The 21,248-nt window shown below is 43.1% G+C and overlaps 2 protein-coding genes across 3 annotated transcripts in view; both read left to right on the top strand.

Moving 5' to 3' along the window:
• Window positions 1–7,701, top strand: part of nrl (neural retina leucine zipper) — a 9,945-nt gene extending 2,244 nt beyond the window's left edge. The window contains exons 2-5 of one of the 2 annotated variants that reach the window (XM_031311717.2): window positions 907–1,735; window positions 2,142–2,429; window positions 4,277–4,492; window positions 5,869–7,701. In XM_031311717.2, coding sequence (XP_031167577.1) covers window positions 1,118–1,735; window positions 2,142–2,429; window positions 4,277–4,492; window positions 5,869–6,030 — 1,284 coding nt within the window. In that variant the 5' untranslated portion in view covers window positions 907–1,117 and the 3' untranslated portion in view covers window positions 6,031–7,701. Of the gene's footprint in view, window positions 1–876; window positions 1,736–2,141; window positions 2,430–4,276; window positions 4,493–5,868 lie in introns of those variants that run through there. The other variant, XM_031311716.2, reaches the window with a different exon arrangement.
• A 788-nt stretch (window positions 7,702–8,489) lies between these two features.
• On the top strand, window positions 8,490–18,556 carry LOC116058811 (GTP-binding protein REM 2-like). Its single transcript, XM_031311719.2, has 6 exons — window positions 8,490–8,966; window positions 9,089–9,146; window positions 12,070–12,385; window positions 12,780–12,853; window positions 16,483–16,660; window positions 17,869–18,556. The coding sequence occupies exons 2-6, from the start codon at window positions 9,096–9,098 to the stop codon at window positions 18,156–18,158; spliced, it is 909 nt and encodes a 302-aa protein (XP_031167579.1). The 5' UTR covers window positions 8,490–8,966; window positions 9,089–9,095; the 3' UTR covers window positions 18,159–18,556.
• The last annotated feature ends 2,692 nt before the right edge of the window (window positions 18,557–21,248 follow it).

Here is a 21,248-nt window from a genome sequence, read left to right as displayed (position 1 = left end):
TTTCAAGCCAAAAGGAATACTTGGAATTGATGGTGGTTGTAAATATTCATGAAAAAGGACAGTTTGTGAATGGGCAACACAGATTTTGATAATGAACAACTAAACACGTTACACACTAGACCTTTAAGGGTGGTTTCTGATTAAATTATAAGAATCAGCCAAAAGGACAAAGCAAGTATAATGGTGGAGGATTGTGCACAATCTGGCAACCAAAAGCTATTCTTATTAATGGCTTATAACTTATCTGTAAAGCATTAGTGAATGATTAAAGGAGAACTCCATCAATTGTACACAACAAAGTCTGTTTACGAAGTGCCTCTGTATATGTGGAAAAAAAAGTTGTTTAAAGCCTTTCGTGTCTCCAGAGGGAGGGGCGTGAAGTCGGATGAATGTCCTCAAGTGAGTCAGCATTGGTTGGTGCTAAAGACTATGAAAATGAAAAAAAAATGTGAGGGGGGGGGTGGAGTTAGAAAGAAGGGAGTTTGCCAGACCTCTGTAGCCTGCTTGAGGCTAGCGGCTGCGTTAGCTGCTACTAATATAGCATAACACCCTCCGTTCTGCAACAGAACTGTCTGTGGTCAAGTTGCAGTGTGGGTAATGTAGGCGGCAGGTTTTGGCAAGAAAAGACAATATCTCTGGTTCTGCTGCTGCGATTGTTTTTAACTGTCCATCGAGAGTCCCACAATCTTATGCTAAATCGGTGTACTACTCTTTTAATAATTAATAAAGTCAATTAGTTGCAGCTTATAAACCCTTTATAAAGGATGCATAATTAGAAAGTGGTACCAAAAAGGCTTTAGTCTTTAGTCTTCTTAATGGATTTATACCTGAAAAAATATGTAACGCCATTCCTTTCTCTTTCCCCTGTTTCCCAAACCCTTTCTTTTTATTCCATCTTTCCTTCAGGACAAAAGAAACAGAGACAAGGACAAGGGGACGTAAAGTTTTTCACAGAGGAGACTCACCCAGCAGTCTACGTCCTGACACCAACACTGCAGCTGTCTATGAGCTGCACTGAGGCAGAGGAGTGGACTTTCCAACAATCCTGACACACGGAACGACCCTGTTGAAGCTCCCGGCAGCAGCAGCAGTAGCAGCGGCAGCAGTAGTAGACGCCATGTCCTCTCCCTCCCTCCCCATGCCCCCTCTCCCCCCCAGCCCTCTGGCCATGGAGTACCTAAACGACTTTGACCTCCTCAAGTTTGAGGTGAAATCTGACACTCCTCCGCTCGCTCCACCATGTGTGTATCCCAAATCTGGCCTCCCCCAAGACCCCGCCAGCTCTCCGTACACCAGCCACCCTCCCCAGGACTCCAGTTTGAGCTCCAGCCCTTACAACTCGCTGCCACCCTCACCGACGCTCAGCGACGCCCACCCACCGCCTTCGGGCTCTTCCTCCCTCTCTTCGTCATCCTCCTCCATCTCCTTCCCCCTCTCCATCTCCAACAGCTTCACCTCCGGCATCAGCTCCGGCTCTCAAGGGAACGTGGAAGGCAGCCCGGCCCACGGCGGGCCTCAGGGTCCCACCCCGGCCTCGCTGGAGGACCTCATCTGGCTGGCAGCACTGCAGCAACAGTTTGGAGGGGAGGTGACAGGGCCCGCCACTTTGCTGGGGGCCCTGGGAGGAGTGCCAGAGAGAGGGGACAGAGAGAAGGGGCCCGTCAATGGCTTTTTGGGCTGTGAGGATGCTGTGGAGGCTTTACTGAACTCAGCTGCTGCAGCTGTCAGCTCACAGGTAACAATCATGGCCGTATCTACCATTTAGGACACTAATCATCATCACCGTCATTGTCTGTGGGTTGTGGGTGACTGAGTAGGCGGTGAAGTGGATTATCTTGTCGTAACTATGCGATCTTTGGTCAAGGCAGTGGTTTTTGGATATAGTTTCAACTAGTGTGGCATCTGAAGCTACTGTTTTACCATAGTTGATCTCCAAACTTCTCTTAAAATGTGCACATTTAGAGCAGGAAAAAAAAAAGAAAATGTGGACCTCAGTATTGCTAAAATCCTGGATACAGGCCTGGTAACAATCACAGTCATCAACAATCATTTCTACTTGATGATTCTTCTTTCTTATACAGAATGCTGTCACAAAAGAGTTGACTTATATCTTCTCCACTCTACTCCCCCCCCCCCTTCAGTTTCCAGGCCTTTCTCAGAGTTCGAGCAGCAACCTGGGAGATTCCAGCAGCGACAGCGGAGCTGACATCTCCTGCCCCAAAGGGACAGACATGTGCCATCGCCCGCTCGTCTTCCTCTCATCGGCACCTTCCTCACTCCCCAACGCCGCCGCTTCCTCAGCTTCCTACCCACAACCCCTCAGTCCCCAGGGCCGCCTTCATCACCACCAGCATCACCATCATCAGCACCACCCGCACCACCCCATGCATGGCAGCCATCACCATCATCACCACCCACAGATGAGTCAGGTACACACTTCAGGCTCATCAGTGTGGATTAGTTGAGATAGGTGGATGCTAGACGGGAAGCGTTCATCAATCAATCAATCAATCAATCTTTATTTAAACAGCACTTTTCATATATGTAAATGTGGCACAAAGTGCTTCATACAATACCCCCCCCCCCCCCCCCCCACACACACACACACAGATATACACACATACAATACCCCCCCCAGCCCCATTCATCCACCCACCCCTAAATCGAAGAAACATTAATTCACTAAAAACAGAAACCGAGCTGAGGAAACGCCATCATAAGTGAGGAAACACCAGAGGCATGACACTTAAAAACCAAAAGATACTAAGATAAAAGATGAATAAATAAAAGTGGCTAATAAGTACGTATCCGGTAGATTGTTAAAAACAATTCATAAAATACATATGTATAAATAAGTAGAATAAAAACAACTAATAAAAATTATTAAACTTACAAAAAAGAACTTTTGTAAAAAAGAAGATATAATAATAATAATAATAATAATAATAATAATAATAATAATAATAATAATAATAATAATAATAATAATAATAACAAATATGCCATTAGTAGATAAAGAAAAGGAATAAAGAAGTTGATTATTAAAAGGCGTGACTATTAAAAGGTTTTTAGTGCAACCTGGGAGATTTTTGGAGGTGAAAGAATTGAACAGTGACACTTAGAGGGTTAGAGGGCTGAGCGGAAGGAGAGAGGGATTGTGCAATGAAGGATTAGGATTAGGACATTATAATATGGTTATTAATGTCTCTGTCTATCTGAAGCATCACTTTAGGGATCGCTCTCTGCATGGCAACAATAAGTGAAGCTAAATCTTTGTCTTTGAGGGAAGTCTTGATTTCCCATGAAAAAAACATTGCATTATACCCCCAACCCCCATTGAGCATTCATAAGCACTATATAAACTGTTAATACATGGCTTATAACACACTATAACGTAGTTGTAATCATATAAAAGGACATCTTTTAGGTGTTTATTAATGTGCGGCATTTGTCAGCACTTCTCTTATCCTAATCCTATATCCTTAACTGTGTTTTACTATATTGTTCTTCATTATCTGTTCATACCCCACTTATTGGTGCCGATAGGAGTTAAAGTTGTCGAAAAATACATTAATAAACTTATATCTGCTTACGACTGCATTATAGTGTTTTATTAAATGTTTATGTTCTGCTTATAAATGCTAAAAAGGGGGTTATTGGTGTCTTTTTTTATTTTAGATCTTACACATAATTCTTTCACAGACATTTTTTTATAACAAGCATCAAACATTTCCACAAGCCATTTCCTAATCTTTAAACCAATTAAAATAATGATTAATAACACAAGAACTAACACTTTAAATGACCAAAGGTGCTTTAAGGAAAAAAGGCTTAAATGCAGAATGTGATTTTAATTAGGTAGCTAAATAAACGTTGTCATCTGTATTCTGGTTGATCAAGATGTCTGGGTGGATCTCTATGTGGAGCACAGTGTGAGCTTATGATAATATCGGCTATTATTGCTGTGCATAATCCTGATAACTGTCGCCCACACTTAGTCAGATTACATGACAGATTATGGACACGTGGTGCCGAAATGTGCTCCAACAGACACACACACACACACACACACACACACACACACACACACACACACACACACACCCAGTATAACACATGTCCACCAGTCATATCACATGAGACATGACATGAATCATCTCATATATTTATGGTTAAATCAACTTCACACTCATCTAACTCATCAATCATTTCCAGCAAATTGCCAATCAACATTAAACTCCAGCATCTCTGTGTGTTTCCTCCATCTGCTCAGCAGTGCGGGGTGAATGACCGCTTCTCTGATGAGCAGCTGGTGAGCCTGTCAGTGCGGGAGCTGAACCGACACCTGCGGGGAGTGAGTAAGGATGAGGTGGTGCGCTTGAAGCAGAAACGCCGCACGCTCAAGAACCGCGGCTATGCCCAGTCCTGCCGCTACAAGCGCCTACAGCATCGCCACGCTCTGGAGTCAGAGAAACATGTGCTCACACAACAGGTAGGCCTACACGCACATGCTTGCGTCAACACACTATGGAAAGCCAAACAGTTCAAATACACGTGATTTCTCACACGTAAACAACACGTTTGGCTTTCCATACAAGTCCTCCAAACCATAGGACGATATTGGTCGTTTATTCCTACCCTCTAATACGACCAAGGCTTTAAATTCACTTGTTTCATCATCAGCCAACACGGCTAGTAGATTTTTAAAGTTACCAGCCAATCAGATTTTCCACTAGCCACGTTTGTTTTTTTCCTAACTAACTTTACTTAGTTACTTTTCAGCTCCTCTGATTTGTTTGGCTTCGTTCTGTTTGTCTTCTCCATTTCAGCGTAGCTTGTAATCGCTACGCACGTAGCTAGCGGTTGTATGACACGTCACGACAAAGTGTTCATGGGAAATGTAGGATTAGTACTACAAGCAGTGTTGTATGTTTCCAAGCCAAAGACACACACAATACTGCGCAAATGTCTTGCCGCAAAACAGACCAATCTGGAAACATTTCTGCAGCCTGCTTTTAAATTCTGTTTCAATTCAAATAGACGCTTCGCTTCATTCATCACCGGCCCAATTAGTAACTTTAAAATGTTACCGGCCAAAGTAATATTTTACCCGCATTTGGTGGGTTGGCGGGTGTCAATTTAAAGCCCTGAATACGACCCACAGGAGCGTTTCTTAAATAAGCACCCCTAGCGGTGGCAGGAAATACTTAATTATTAATGGTTGCCGTTTTAAAACCACCATTAATGTTGTGAAACGGTCGTAGTTTGGTAAGGTTTAGGCACACTTGGTTATGTTTAGAAAAAGATTGTGGTTTTGGGTTAAAATCAGACGTTAAGTTACTTCCAATTACCCAGGTGACGTGGAACGTGACGTAGCTCCGTTTGTTCCATAAAGTTAAAACAACTCACTGTGTACTTTTATTTTGAAACAGGACACAAACCCCTCTCTCCTGGGTGAAAGGCCTGTGTTTGTTTGACCCATGCACCACACCAACCTACCTCCTTATGCCGAAAATTGGCGCTCTTATTCTTCGTCACATTTTTTTCTGCTTTGCTACCGTTATAACTACTACAGCCACTACACGGCGTCGCCATTATAAACGTAAACATGAGTCATAATTGCAGCTTCAACAAACGACTTATGTGGGCGTTTTTCGGGGGAAGGACAGTCTCGTGTTTATGATTCCCACTGACAAGCTTGATAATTCATCCAAGCTTTTCTGACCCCAAACTTAATCCCGAATCTCATCTTTGATTTGGAAATTCAGACAATCCTAAATTCCCTTACATATCTGGCACTTTATGGCATGAATAATAAGTGGACAGCTTTGCACTGTGGCTCAGCAAAAGCTGTTTTCTCCTCCTCAGTTGGATCAGCTACAGTGTGAGCTGACTCGAGTGCTGAGGGAGAGAGACGCCTACAAGGCTCGTTACGAGAAGCTCCTCAGTACGAACCACGGCATCGGCGGCGACGTCCCACCGACCCGCACCAGCAACCCACCTTCCCCGCCCCCTGACTACTTCCTCTGAGTTTAACCCACAGGGAGAGGAAGAAAGAAAACAGAGGAATGAGAAACCAGCCAATGTGGAGCAATCAATCAATGATGAGTAATCAGACTTGGGGAAGAAAACAAGGATGTGTGTGTGTGTGTGTGTGTGTGTGTGTGTGTGTGTGTGTGTGTGTGTGTGTGTGTGTGCGTGTGTGTGTGTGTGTGTGTGTGTGTGTGTGTGTGTGTGTGTGTGTGTGTGTGTGTGCGTGTGCGTGTGTGTGTGTGTGTGTGTGTGTGTGTGCGTGCGTGTGCGTGTGTGTGCATGTGTGTTTGTGAGAGAAAGTGAACGAGAGACATTGGCAGGCAGTTCTGGGGCGATACAACTGTGAAATCCACTCTTGAGTAATTAAAGGGGAATTGACTGTTAATTCATAGGGTTAGACTCTCAGCTCTAGGCTGCTTTGTGGACTGCTCTTACTTCACTGTGAATTATAGTTGCACAAAAACTGGCTGAGAGTGCACCAGCGGAAAAATAAGACTATGAAAAATGGATCGAAAAATCGTTATCTTGCATTAAAACGTATCCATAGTCCCTGACACTGCTGAACATATTATCTATGCAATATTATATAGCTGCAATGTACTCTCCAAATGAGTGTGAGGCTCAAACTGTAGTTGTGTGTGTTTTTTTTTTTTTATAATACGCTGCTAAAGCTGCAGAGGTCTGAGTAGTGCAGTGGTGCTGGATGTGGAGTGGTATGGGCTTGGATAAAGTATCCACGGCATGCAGTTGTATTTGCCAGCTAACATTTCACAGTTGCCTACCAAAGTGTTTAAGCTCACCAAGACTTGTTATTCTTTGTAAGATAAGAATCATAGATTAAAGAATGTACAAGGATACCTTTCATGGGGATCTTCCAGTGATTGTGCTATATGAATAGTGGGGATATTGCTCTCGTGTTTTACCAAAGAAATCTACCTTTTGCTAGTTAGAAATGGCGACTTTCAGCCATTAACAGTGACAGGAAAGACTTGCCGTTTGCTCTCAAAAATGTTTTTTTTTTTTTTTTTTACATACAGAGAGCTGGTAGTGTGCTGAACTAAAGCGACCGCATATGGTGAAAGAGAGGAAACAACCCATCGCAGCAGGCAAAAAGAGTGTGGCATGATTTGTGTGGTTGTGTCCAGTTCTCCAGACAAGAGAGGCTATTTTTGGGCAAATTGAACACCTCTGTTACAGGGACGGTCACCATATTTATGCAACATGCAGCACCACAGAGCTGGTCACTGTGGATTCGGGTACTGTGGGCTACGGATGCAACAGAAAATTAACGGTGCAGGGATTAAAAAATAAATGAAAAAAATGCAAAAAATCTCTTTGTGGAGACACCTTCTTAACTGTCCCATGGAATCTTTGCCAGGGTTCATGCATTAGAGATATTTATTTTGTTTGGGTGTAGGTTAAATAAATTGTTTATTTATTCACTTATTTATTCAGTATTTATTGTTTATTTATGTACTGATTCTAATTATTTTACTTTACTGGGTTTATTCCATTAGCGTGTATTTTTACTTTCCTACAGTTTATTATTTTACCCATTTGTGATTAGAATTAACATTATTACAAATATGATGGCCATTATCATGGTTTCTTGCTCCTGTTGTAGTGTGGTTTCATATGCACATGAAATAAACAAAGTACTTTACCATCCCTGTCATGCTGTGTTATTGTGCACCTTCCATTCAGGTTTTAACCTTATCTCTTTTCTATTCACGTATCTGGGCATCTGCCACTTTCAGTCTTCCGCAGGCCTTTTCTCTGCAGTTCGCCCTGCAGCCCCCATGCCCTGCTCCATCCCTCTCTTTATCTCTGTCCCTCTATAGTGAGGCAGTGACCCTGGGTGTGCACTGTTTGGGATGACCTCATCTTCAGCTCTACCTCCCTCTCTGTGTCTCTCGCTCTCTCTCTGGCCTGTATAATAGGAGCGGGATTAGGGCTATAATAGCGCCCTGGCTGCTCACTGCCGGAGTCTATTGTGGCTTTGTGTGGGAGGGACGCACCACAGCTCATGGTCACACTCACATTTTGACAGAAAACATGTCCAAACACACTCCTTGGACCAGGGACTAGAAATGAATTGATTTCATAAAATGTAAATGAGCCACTGAAAAGGTCATGTGTGTCCTCAACAGCATAGACAGACTTATAGACCTGCAGGTAGGTTGGTTGGTTGGTTGGTTGGTTGGTTGTCATGCCTCTGTCTACCAAACATGACCCATTTCAAATCAATACATTCCCCACACACACACACACACACGACCAATTAGTGAGGAGAAGACCTGTGTTGGGCTGCCCACTAGCGGCCACTTTTCATATCGCATCCTTCTTCAAGAGGTCAATTAGAGCTTCGTGACAATGAGCATCTTTCCACAGTAGCCTACTGCTCCCTCCCTGCCTGTCTGCCTGCCTGACTTCCATCACAACGGCTCTACTTTTACTGCTGAGCTGGACGCACTCTGCCGCAAACACTCCTCCGGGTGTCAGGGAGTCCTCCGGGTCGCTAGTTTCATCTCTCCTCTGCAGAAAATCCAAATCTGGAGAAGCATACATGTCAAGTCAGTGAGTCATTGTCAGTTTGGAGAGAGAGAGAGAGAGAGAGAGAGAGAGAGAGAGAGAGAGAGAGAGAGAGAGAGAGAGAGAGAGAGAGAGAGAGAGAGACAGAGACAGAGAGAGAGAGAGAGAGAGAGAGAGAGAGAGAGAGAGAGAGCGGTGATGAATGCCGGTGCTGACTGCAGAACTGGACCTGGGCCCTAACCTGAGGAGACAGAGTGATATAGTAGAGAGAGGTAGAAACAGATTTCAATCGAGGGAGAGAGTGCAGGAGAGAGAGGGAATAGAGAGCGCGCGAGAGAGACAAGAAAGAGAGAGAAAGAGACCGTGCTTACTTTTTGGTTGCCGAGAGAGCCGCGTGACAGGTGAGAGATCATACCGTGCTCGGGCTGGGGTTCTTAAAGTGAGTGGGGCTGGGGGGGTGAGCAGTTGGGTGCGTTGCTGTGCGTTTTGGGAGTCCTTATATTGTCGGTCGTTTTGATTTCAGTTTGCAGATGCCGACAGATGTGCCCGAAGACAGGCTCCACAACGAGGAGGCGGCCAAGGTAAGATCATGGGTAAGATGCACCGGGCTGCGCGAGCTCGGGGCTAACAGCTCTAATATCCAGTGTTCAATTAACCAATCCGGTTTTGGGGCAAAATGAATTAAGAGTGTGCACGCGCGCGCGTGCGTGCGTGTGTTTTAGGTAGCCTAAGTGGTGGTGCCGGGAGGGGTGTCCTGCATTTGAGTCAGTTTCTCCTTTTAATCACTAAATCCAACTTTTTTGGCTAATTGAATAGATTTTTGCTTATCGAAACGTCATTAAAACGGCTTTAGTCCATATTTTTATAATAACAATGGATTAAATGATGATGTGTAATGTGAAAGGTGTTGTTAGTGATAACTCCACACAGAAGTATCACCTGACTCTGTTGTTCCCCTCAGCTGTAGGCTATGCAGCTTTTTAGCATCCTTTCAACTAATTATTTGGTTTTGACCCTGTGGTATATTTCAGTTGCAGCACTGTGTTGCCGTTGTATGGAGAAGGAACTTTGTAGACACTGCTCTTGGTATAAAAAGATTTATTACATCAGAGTTTTCAGCATCAATTTACAGACCCATGGATATCTGGAGAGACGACCGACCCAATCTTCAAAATTTGTCGCTCTGACCTTTCTTTGTGTGGACAACGTATATATCTCAATGCATTGTATCAACATAGGACGTAATTTTGTAAGTATATCATTGGACGGATAACTATCCAATCAATGCCTGTTATCTGGCACAACTCCAAAAAAGGTCTCTTCTGTCTTGGGGGGACCCCTACTCATGTTAACAATTTCCAGATGTTCTCAGTAAATGTAGAGTAAAGTTCATGCATCCCCCTTATACCAAAAACTTAGATCACAATGGTAAATAGTCAGATACCACAACCCAATACTTTGCTCTCACCCGTCTCAAAGCATTGTTTTTGGATGCAGATAGGCTATGCAGCGCTTTTTTAGAAAAACGTGTAAAACCCCACTGTATGCTACCATACGGCAGACAAAGTGGACCGTTTAGCAGCTAAAAAGACATTTCCCTCAAGAGTTAGTGGACACCAAAACAGAGCTAAAAGGAGAGCACATATTGGATTTACACAAACATGAGTCCAAATGAATGCTAATGTTGCTCCATATGTGTATTATGTGTGTAAATAGTTAACTGTTTGCTAACAAGTTTGCCCAAAACATCAGTGTTGTGTTTACAGCTTGTTGCTGCCCCCAAGTGGCCAATAAATGTGGCACTTTTTTATTTTATTTTTTTTTAAATGAGGCAATCAACCGATATACACCAAGGTAAGTTTCGTCATGAGGGATGCTACTCAGCCTGTAGTCATACTACCGGATGTACAGTGCTGGGATAAAGACATCCAGCAATCTCTCATGCGTCGGATGTCAGGCATTCTCCTCCCCTTTCGCTATCTCCGCTATCTATTTTGCAAGGGCACCGCTGCAACCAGGGCTTAGCGCCGCCCAAGACAATTGTGATTGTGCCCTGCTACACCCTGCTACGCTCTGCAGTGCCCTGCTACGCCCGCCCTGCTACGTCCTGCGACGCCCTGCTACGTCCTGTTATGCCCTGCAGTGCCCTGCTACGCCATGAACTACTACAACTACTATTGCTAGTCATAGTTCCATTATCTTTATTGTGACTATTATTGCCACTGTTCATCACACCCCCAACTGGCACCGTCAGACACCGCCTACCAAGATACTGGGTCTGTCCCAGGTTTCTCCCTAAAAGGGAGTTTTTCCTCACCACTGTCTTTCTAAATGCTTGCTCTTGGGGGAATTACTGGAACTGTTGGGTCTTTGTAAATTATAGAGTGTGGTCTAGACCTACTCTATCTGTAAAGTGTCTTGAGATAACTCTTGTTATGATTTGATACTATAAATAAAATTGAATTGAATTGATTGGTTTAAAAAAATGCAAACAAGCCAGAGCGTTTTTGACCCTATCCCAGAATGATAAACAGGTGTAGTCAGACCTTACTCCAGCGCTGACACAGTGCAGCATAGGTCTGGCTATGCGAGACTACTCAGCATATCAAAAAAAAGTTGTATTGTTTTCTGTGTCTGTGGAGGAGCTTTGTCAATTTAATTAGGACAGAAGTCTTCAATGTTTTTTAAGCCAAGGACCCCTTAACTGAAAAAGAGACGGAGTAGGGACCCCCTACTACATATTGTATGAAATAAAGTTCCATATTAAACTGGGCCTACAATAATGTATAGGGTGGCCTAAAGCCTTTATACATACCTTTTTTGCATAGAATACTAAGCTAATAAAATAATTTTTGGCATGATTTTATAAATCATCTTTTTATGTTTCACTGTGGATGGCTATCTTAGTGACTACCATATAGGCCAGTAAGTCTATCATCAGTGGGGATTTATATTTACTAAAAATATGTTGGAGTCATGTTAAGACATTTTAATTTTTGAAAAAACTTTCAAAAATAAACAATAATTTGGAGGCCCCTTGCAGTGACTCTGAGGACCCCCTAGGGGTCCCGGACCCGCTGTTGAAGATCTCTGAATTAGGAAATTACCCTGATGATGTCATCAGAGTTATTTTGGATTGGGCACAGAAAGCCTCTGTTATAGGGAAAAAAAACTAGGGGGCGTGAAGTCTAAAAGATGGTAGGATTTAAGAAGCTAGGGACAGTGGGCAAAGACACTATTGAGTTGTACTATGGGAATTGTAGGATCCAGTGTTTTTGAAGCTTTATGCAAGCAACAAAAAGACAGGATATCATTGCCTCTGCTGCGAGTGCCCTGATTTTTAAAGGTGCTAAATACTAAATAGCTGGAGTATCACAATATCATGCAAAGGCTTTGTGTGCTGGATTTTTTAGTATTATATTAGAAACACCATATGTGAACACAGACTAGCTTTACATGTTATACAATGAAGAGAGTGTCTCTCCATGTCCCTCTCTCCTCCAGTGTGACAGAATGACTCTGCCCAGCACCTGGTCCCCGACCGTTCGCAGAGGAAGCACTCCTCTGCCTATAAAGCACCAGCTCAGACGAGAAGAAGCTGTCCACGATGACTGCGATTGGACGTCAGGTGCAGCTGGACCTTCTGCTTCACCAATCAGCTTCAGCCCAGCCTTGGATGACACTGTGACTGTGGCTGTGGAGGGCAGACCTGATGGGCCTTACAGGATCGCCCTGCTGGGGCAGAACGGCGTGGGGAAGTCTTCACTGGCCCTCGCCCTCGCTGGGGACATGGACAGTACTGCGTCTGTGGATTCCGAAGGTACAAAGCTGTGTGTTTGACTGGACTAATGCAGAGCAGTAAGGCGAACGATTTGAGTGGAAAAAAATCTAATTGCAATTTCTCTGCCAGATATTGCGATTAAGATTCGATTTGCGTTTTTCTTTTTTAGCTACATATTGCACCTTCTATGATCATGTTAAATAAAAAATGAAAGAAAAATCAACTGAAAATAGGACATTTCTGTAAACAATCTGTGAAATGTAACATTATTCCAGCATTTATCTTATTTAATTTGAAAATGATAAATCGTTCAGCCCAACAGAGCAGTATAATGCAGTGAGTGCTAGAGTGCTTTCAACAGTGAGCAGCAGGTAAATAAATCACAGCACCCATGTCCCATGTGAGACCTAACTGCTGCTCTCTCTGTGCTTAGGGGAGGGTTACGTGCGCATAGTCACCGTGGATGACGAGGAGAGCACCATCATTATCTACGACAACTGGAGACAGGTGAGCCAAACAACACTTCCCCGTCCCCACACTCCCGGCTCTCTGCTCCCTCATTAGGCCGCTGAGCCCTCTTTGCAGCTGTATAGTGTGATAAGTTACTTTTTGGCATTTATACATCTGGTCTTGTCAGAGGGCCAGAGGACTGGCGAATCCTTGGAATTTTTTTCCGAAGGCACTCAAAATATACTGTTCCAGTTTGGATTCTTAACTTACTTTTCCTACAGCCTAAATTTATTTTCTTTATTTGAAGCTACACTTCAGTGCTGCACATGATAATGTGTGTGCTTTATCAGGCGATAAACTGGGAAATTAGTACCTGGATTTCTAGCCGAGTGATGAAAAATCAACAGCATCCATCCCCTCATACATAAATTTGAACATATAGCATAAGAAATGAGATTAAAGGGAACATATATTGTCGATTGGACAAGGTAAAACACCAAATGGGTAAACAAAAAGAAAATGAAAGAAACTACAGTACATAAACAGATGCTTACTGTGTATGCAGCATATTTTTAGATGAGTTCATATTGTATATCTGCAGCACATTGGATTGTTTATTGTACTTGACGTCACTATAGGAGAAAATTGATGTCAAGCTCAGAGGAACGCCGTGGCAAAAACAGGACAATAAATCTGCTGCGTCGGGTTGAGGAAAGCTCATTATCAGGTTGTTTTGCAAACCTTTTCCTCTTTTCCCTCGAGTGCAGTTCAGAGGCATCTGTGTGTGGATGTGTGTGAGAGCGAGCTGCCCACAGAGCAGATGTGCCAAATGACTGCATTAATGTTTTTTTGATTTAGGTGGATGTGTGAGAAAAACACACTCGTGACACAATCTGTCTTTTTTGATGTGGGGATTCGCATGTGTTACTCTTTGGATAATGAGCTGTATTTGTTGTGAGAGACACTGTAATCACCTTATAAGTAGTTGTCATACTATAATTATAGTATTACGTCTGTATCTTTACTTAAGCCTTATTCGCACAGGACTAGTATTACCAGGGGACCTCATGTGATTTCAGGGCTGTCCTCTCTCCTCTCCTATACGTCCTGTACACTAATGGCTGTGCGAGATTGAAAATGTACTCCTCTGCAGCGCTGTGAAGGACGGTCTGGCAAAGCGAGACTAACCGTATACTAACTATAATAACCGTATCATCTGCAAACTTCACGAGGTAGTGATTTTCAATCTCACTGGTGGAAGGAGCCACGGTGCTGCTGCAAAATAGCCTCAGGAAGGAGCTTGTTTTGGTGGAACATGTGTACGTTCAAAAGTTGTTTTAGTTGTGCAACAGAAAACTCCGATTGGACAGAAAGTCTTAGCCTGGCTCCGCCCTCCTACGTACTTCCGCTCAATTTTAATTTTCCTTCAGTACATCGTCTGGGTTTGCGGTATATTCTTGGGTTTTCTCCAGCCAATTTCTTACCGGTCCAATCAGCGAACAGAGGGAGTGGCTGAGAACGATGACGTTGAGGTTGTGCGCTAGCTTGAGTTGTAGTTCCGTAATGGCGGCAGAGAAAGAGGCGGGCGAAGCCATTCGGTCCGTTGTGGCGACGCTGCCGAATATCCAGAAGTTAAAGCCCGAGCAAGAACAATCTTTACTGAGTTTTGTTGGTGGCCATGATGTTGTGGCCCTCCTCCCCACGGGGTTCGGGAAAAGTTTGATTTTCCAGCGCACTCCGTTAGTGGTGAAGGAGTTGGCTAAGGCTAATGCTAGCAACGCTAAGCCAACGTCACAACCAAACGTTAGCTATTGGTCATGGCAGATCCAGAGTGGCTCTGGGCAGATCCAGAGTACCCGCCTTCAAGGAAGTTAACACTTGTCAATGGAGAGTGGCCAGACTCTCTGTACCAATGAAATGTACCAGAGTCTGGTAGGACCAGGCTTAGATAGTCTGGATTTACCCTGCAGAGATCTGAGGAGCAGTTAACCATAGTCCTCATAAATCCACCCGAGTTTAAAATTCCAACACTAAGAAAGGAAGGTAACGGACATCTGGACAAAAAAAAGTGATATCCGGCGGAATTTCCGACGGCACTCTAGCAATCCCGCAAGTGGAACTTCGTGTATGGATTTTAGACGTCATCACTCCAACCCTGCCAACACCACAATCGATGGTCACGATGTAGAAGTCGCTGAATCGTACAAGTACTTGGGCATTATAATTAATAATATGCTGAGCTTTGAATGTAACACCAATATGTTGTGTAACAAAAGCCAGCAGCGCCTTTCTTCTGTCTGAGGAAGCTGGCTTAGTCCGAAGTTGACAGGTCCCTGATGACTTTGTTTTATAGATCTTTTATCAAGTCCATTTTTACTTTTTCCTTCATCTGTTGTTATGCTTCTCTCAACCTAAAACATAAAAATGCATTAACAAAGGTGATCAAGGTCTGTAGCAGTATCACAGGTACTCAACAGAAAAGTCTGATACAGTTGTTAGAGAAAGCAGAATCCATCCTGTCTGACAGCTCCACCCACTGCACCTTCTGGTTCCCGCTTCAAATACCCACTAGTCAAAACCAACAGATATAACCACTCCTTCATACCCTCAGCCATCTCACTGCTGAACTCAGATAGAAAACGGTAATATCAGCTTGACCACCTAACCACACTTGGTAAATACGGCTTTTTACTTTATGTTTTTACTACTTTTTATTATTATATGTTGCATTTGATTGATCTTGTGTTATCACTGCTGCACAACCAATTGCACCTCTGGGGGCAAATAAAATTCTACTTGAGTGCTAGTGCTCAAATTTACTGACATTATCCCCCGGATATGATGTCAAGGCTCTGTCAAAGCTTTCATTTATTATTCCCAAAACAGCCGATACAACCCCAAATCACCCAGATGCTGATTCGCACGGGGCTAATATTATAACAAGTGTTTGGCGAAATCTGGTAGGTAATTTGCGGTGGAATATTTACATGACAAATTACTGACATGGCAGATTCGCACGGAATTAAGATCACAGACGACCTCTGCAATTATTTAAAATTACTAGAGGGCCCCAGGTAATACTAGGTTGGTGCAAATAGGGCTTTAGAGTGCAAAAGGTGGCTTTGCTCTGTGCTCAATTCTGGACTTCATCCAAATTAAATGAAAAGTCAATGGACCATGGCAGCTCCAACTAAAGACAGGCTGAGGTTCAGTCAGTTGTCTACGCAGTATGAAGGATTCACTCAGTGCTATTTTATTTTTTGTCAGAAAGAATTAGAGGTGTTCTGCAGTCGGTGCTATCCACAGTAGTAATGTCCCCCTAAACCACTGGGGATTTTAGATAGAGCAGTCAATTGTCTGCTGTTTCTCCAGGCAGCACTTTCACTATTATTCTGCACATGAGGCTTTCACAGCAATACTTATCCGAGCAATGGAAAGTAGAGTGTTTCACAAGTCCATTTGAAATAAAAGTTTGGACTCGAGTGTCACTCTCAGTGATTCTGGTTGGTTCTTGAGTGTGATGATGAGCTCCCATTTGGTTGCTTTCAGTTTGCGCTAACCCAGTTTTAGTGCAAATATCATACCATAGAGATACACTGACTTATCTGTCAGTTTCCTTATAGTATATTTAAATGGCAACTACAGTGTTGAAACATACTGTGTGTCTGTCTCATTCTGTTACTCAGGACCTGTCGGCTCTGCAGTGTGAGGTGTGTGTGCTGGTGTTCTCAGTCACTGACAGGCGGAGTTTCCACCGCACTGCTCAACTCCGACTTCTCCTGAGAGAGACTCAGCCCCAAACTCCCATCATCCTCGTTGGCAACAAGAGTGACCTCGTTCGCACGCGTGAGGTCACCTCTCAAGGTATGGTGCACCTTTCATATTTTAATCTTTACCATACTACCTGTTCTGGAATTTCCAGCTTATGAATTCTATGCTATGTAAGTTAAGACAGTGGTCCCCAGGTGTCATTCAGGTCAGTGTCAAATTAGTCTCACTTTGCCAGACCTTCCTCCACAGCGCTGTGGAGGAGGGTCTGGCTAGTCCACACAGCATTCCGGGATGGGAGAAAAACGTGCTGTGGTTAATTGGCATTTCTTTAAACCAATCACATTCGTCTTGGGCTGCACTTAGCTATCTGCTCCTCAGATCTCTGCAGGGTAAATCCAGACAGCTAGCTTGTTTAAATTAAATGAAATTTACAATGAGTGACTTTGGTTCTGCTATATTAAAAGTTGTTTCTGTTATTTTGTCCACCCACTAAAATTGAAAAATAACCCAGACATTTAAAACTACGTACCTCTAGCTGTTTTTCACCCCTTTGTGGCTTGTTGATTACATCATGGTTTGTGTAATTAGTGTTAGACTCTGTGTCACGGTGATAATAGGAGGGGTATCACATGGGGTTTTGTGATAACGTATACAAAGTAACTACAAAGATTCAGTGAATCTCTAACTTTGCTGCACTTAAAGTGCTCATTTTATGCTTTTTGGCGTTTTCCCTTTCCTTTATAGTGTTATATATCTTTTTTGTGCACGTTATAGGTTTACAAAGTGAAAAAGCCCAAAGTCCACCCTAAAGGGACTTACCATCTCCAACAGAAAACACTGTTCACAAACTGCTCCAAACAGCTCTACTGTAGTCCAGCCTTTACTTCACAGACAAACGTGGTCACTTTGTAACACGTTATAATGCTCACCTAGCTGCTAGCATGGCACGCCCTCATACTCTGCAACTGACTAGCTAGCAGTACTTACTGCGCATGTGCGACTCCCAAAAATGATGGAACAGAAGTGAGATGTCTCACTCTGTAGCTAAAACAGAGAGCTCAACACACAGGGTGAAAAGAGGAGCTGCAGCAATGTGCAGTACAACAAATATATGGTGTTTTCTGAAAATTAAACCACATAAACCTATTCTGGTACAACCTCTAAATACAATTATGAAACTGAAAATTAGCATAATATGAGCACCTTAACACTGATCGCTGTCACCCTAAATGTAATCTTAAAAGCTCTGACGGCTGCCTTTTATTCATCTTCTCCCCCGTCCTCCCGTTCTCTTCCCTCAGAGGCCATGTCCAGCGCCGCTCTCTTTAACTGTCTGTATCTGGAGATCTCTGCCTCTCTGGACCACCGTACTCAGGAGCTGCTGGAGTGCGCGGTGCGGCTAACCAGGGGCCAGTCCCCCTGGCCCCCGGGGACCAGTGCGGAGGACATGAGCGGCAGCCAACGGGAGAGCATCACCTCCCGTGCCAAACGTTTCCTGTCGGGCCTTGTGCCCCGGTACCCGCGAGAGCGAGAAGTGAGCAAGTTCATGAGGCAGAAGTCCCGCTCGTGTCACGACCTGGGGGCGCTGTGACCGGGTGCCGCGGAGAGCTGGATGCTTAGATGGTTAACAGAGGTAGCTGGAAGGTGATGTAGTATACCAACAAAGAGAGGGTAGTACAAGTAGTGGACAAGAGAGGGCGATGGGAGTAACGGAGGAGGTGTGAAGGTGCCAGAGTGCCGGCGGGACAATGTTATGAGGGATCATCGTGTGCGTCCAGCAGAGGAAAACAGCGAGAATGACAACAATTTTAATGATGATGTTAGTTTATCCATAGGATGATATAGAATTTTTCTTCACAAGACCAAACAGAAAAGAGAAGATAAAAAATACTGTTGTAGAACACATGTAAATAAACTGTAGTAGTGATGTTTAACTGCCACTCTCACAGGTTTGAGAGCTAAATAAATAGCTTTTTTGAGTCTTGAGAGAGTCACTGCATGTTTGCCTCTGTTGGTTCTCTAATTACACTAGCCTTCCCATCATTATTATTATTACAATGAAGAGGAAAGCATAAATTTAACAAGCCTAGGACAAAGTCATGACCACACAAATTCAGAACTCCGTGGGTTAGATTTTGCTGATTCATGTTGTGTTCGTTAAATCTCAGCTATTGTTGTATCCATGGGGATGGTATGTAGTAAAATAGTCAAATGCCAGCAAGGAGAGAAGGGAATGAATAAAAGAGATATAAACTGGACTCACTGAGCTCTGCATGCAAGAGGGAACACAGCATTGTATACAGAGTGATTGTTGCCATGTTACAGTTGTCAAGGAGACCTGGAATCACTGAGACTTACACATTATGTCCATTTCAGCACCGTGGCTCTACCTCTAATCTTTATGCTGCATATAGATTTAGAGACGGGAAAGCTGACTCCCATGCAGCAAATTGTATTTTTGAAATCCAACTCCAAATTAAAATGCTGAGGATTTTGTCAGACATCAGCTTCACTACACTCATCTGTATCACTCTCCTCAGCACTTCCATCCTCCCACTTCCACCCACACGTGAACAAAGATTTAGCACACCATAGGTCATTAAACCCATCATTTGTTATCAAAGGAAGAGCTGTACTACAGTAGAAGTAAAAAATAAAACGGTGGCATGATATTCTGACTCATTCCCTTGGCTGCAAACTACTGGAACAGATTGAAAGGTTAAGATTTTGGATTGAGACATGAGATGCAGGCTCCCTCCTGTGGCTGAGTTGAGGTCCCACAACTGAGCAGATGAAAAAATACATGAATTTGGTTGAAATGGGAAATATTAGAGCGATATATATGAACTGGGGGTAGCAGCTCTTCATCCTAGTTCATAAGTTCCTGTCACAACTTTCGTTTTTAAACTATTGCCTAAGCGCCATCTTGACAACATTTTTCATGATAGAAATTTTGACTTGTCATAGGTGGGAAAGCACAGGTGAAACAAATGTTAACGATGGCTCAGTAAGCTATGACAGTGAGCCAGCATGCACAAAACCAGGACCATGAAACTGGCTCTCCTAAATGAAATGCCATGACATTTTTAAGGGGAGACACTACAGGTGAATAGGGTTAACATGTTTAACTAATATACAGTATATCACCATGAAACGTCCCCAGTTGATCACTTACATTAAAGCTATTCTTTTATTCATTATAAGTTGTTGTTTTTTTAATGCAAATGAGGCATTACCTTACTAAATATGTACTTATTTGCATACATTTCCAGTGCTACTGAAGTTCAGATTTCTGGCTCAGAGTATGAAAAAAACTCATGTTGAGAAAAGTCTTTAAAGATATGTATTGTAAAGTTGCATACATTTTGCACGACACTACAGGTGAACAGGGTAAAAAATTTTAACTAATAGATATCACCATTAAACTATCACCATTGCTTTTGATATGCAAATGAAGTATTATCTAAAGCAAACTTTTGGGGAATGTAGGTCAAGGTAAAGTTTGTTATCTTAAATAGGGAAATCTGGTCAAGGTGCAGATGCACAGACATACACAAAACAGACATGCACACACTCACACAGGGAGAGCATTTCCAAACACCCTTGCTCTGACATCCGCTCCTACAAACACACACAAGTACGTATGTGTGTGCGCACACACACACACACACAGCACTTTCAGGTACCCTCACTCTAGCATACGCTGACACACACACTCATAAATAATACGATCTGCAGTGGGCTACATGATCACTGAGAATGTCCAACAGCAGGCTTACGTGCAGTTTAGTGTCCCAAATTATTTTCCAAAAACTGAGTGTCCCAAATGATGAGGGTCTTATTTGAGACAGGTCAAGGTTAGGGTTAGGGTTAGGGTAGCACAGCTGGTTTAGCAGGTTCATAATTAATTAAGGACATTGTATGGGGAATTTGGGACACTAAACTGCACGTATACCCCAACAGCATTATAATCCCACTTTATATACTTAATAAATATAAATATTGCACTATACAAATATAGCATATAGGTACCGTTTCTCATAGCCCTGACAAAAATTCCATCAGATCCTGTTTTCTTTTTACCGTCCCTCTCATTTAACCATATGATTGCTGAAGGAACAAAAGACTTGCTAAATCTGGCTGTTATTTCCCTCTGCAGAATCCTCCCACTGCTCCATCAGCTTCGTTGGGAGCAGTTGTACAGAGGGTGAGCAGGGTCCCTGAGGGTGTGCTCAGCCTTTACTCAAAGCACACAACTGTTATCTGGCACACCCAATGACCCTACTCGCTTACTGATCATGCACTGCAACCTATTGTGGTCTAGGTTGTGCATGTTTCCAAACACGCAAATCAGACCAAAGGACAGGATGATCTGTATTACAGCCTTGTAGAACACAACGATCCACATTAAAAATGGACAGTTTCCAAGAAAAACATTTGCTATTGTATTTTTTTTTTACCTTCACAGTGGCACACACAGAGCCTTGCACAAGTATTCATACCCCTTGAACTTTTCCACATTTTGTTACATTACAACCACAAACGTAAATGTATTTCATTGGGATTTTATGTGATAGACCAACACAAAGCAGCACATTATTGTGAAGTGGAAGGAAAATGATACATGGTTTTCAAATTTAAAACTGAATGCTTTTGCACACCACGCTTTTCAGTTTTTTAT

Source organism: Sander lucioperca, chromosome 11 (assembly GCF_008315115.2).
Source record: "Sander lucioperca isolate FBNREF2018 chromosome 11, SLUC_FBN_1.2, whole genome shotgun sequence".
NCBI lineage: Eukaryota > Metazoa > Chordata > Actinopteri > Perciformes > Percidae > Sander > Sander lucioperca.
The sequence above is the reverse complement of the archived record's forward strand: the minus strand, read 5'-3'. Positions and strand labels throughout refer to the sequence as shown.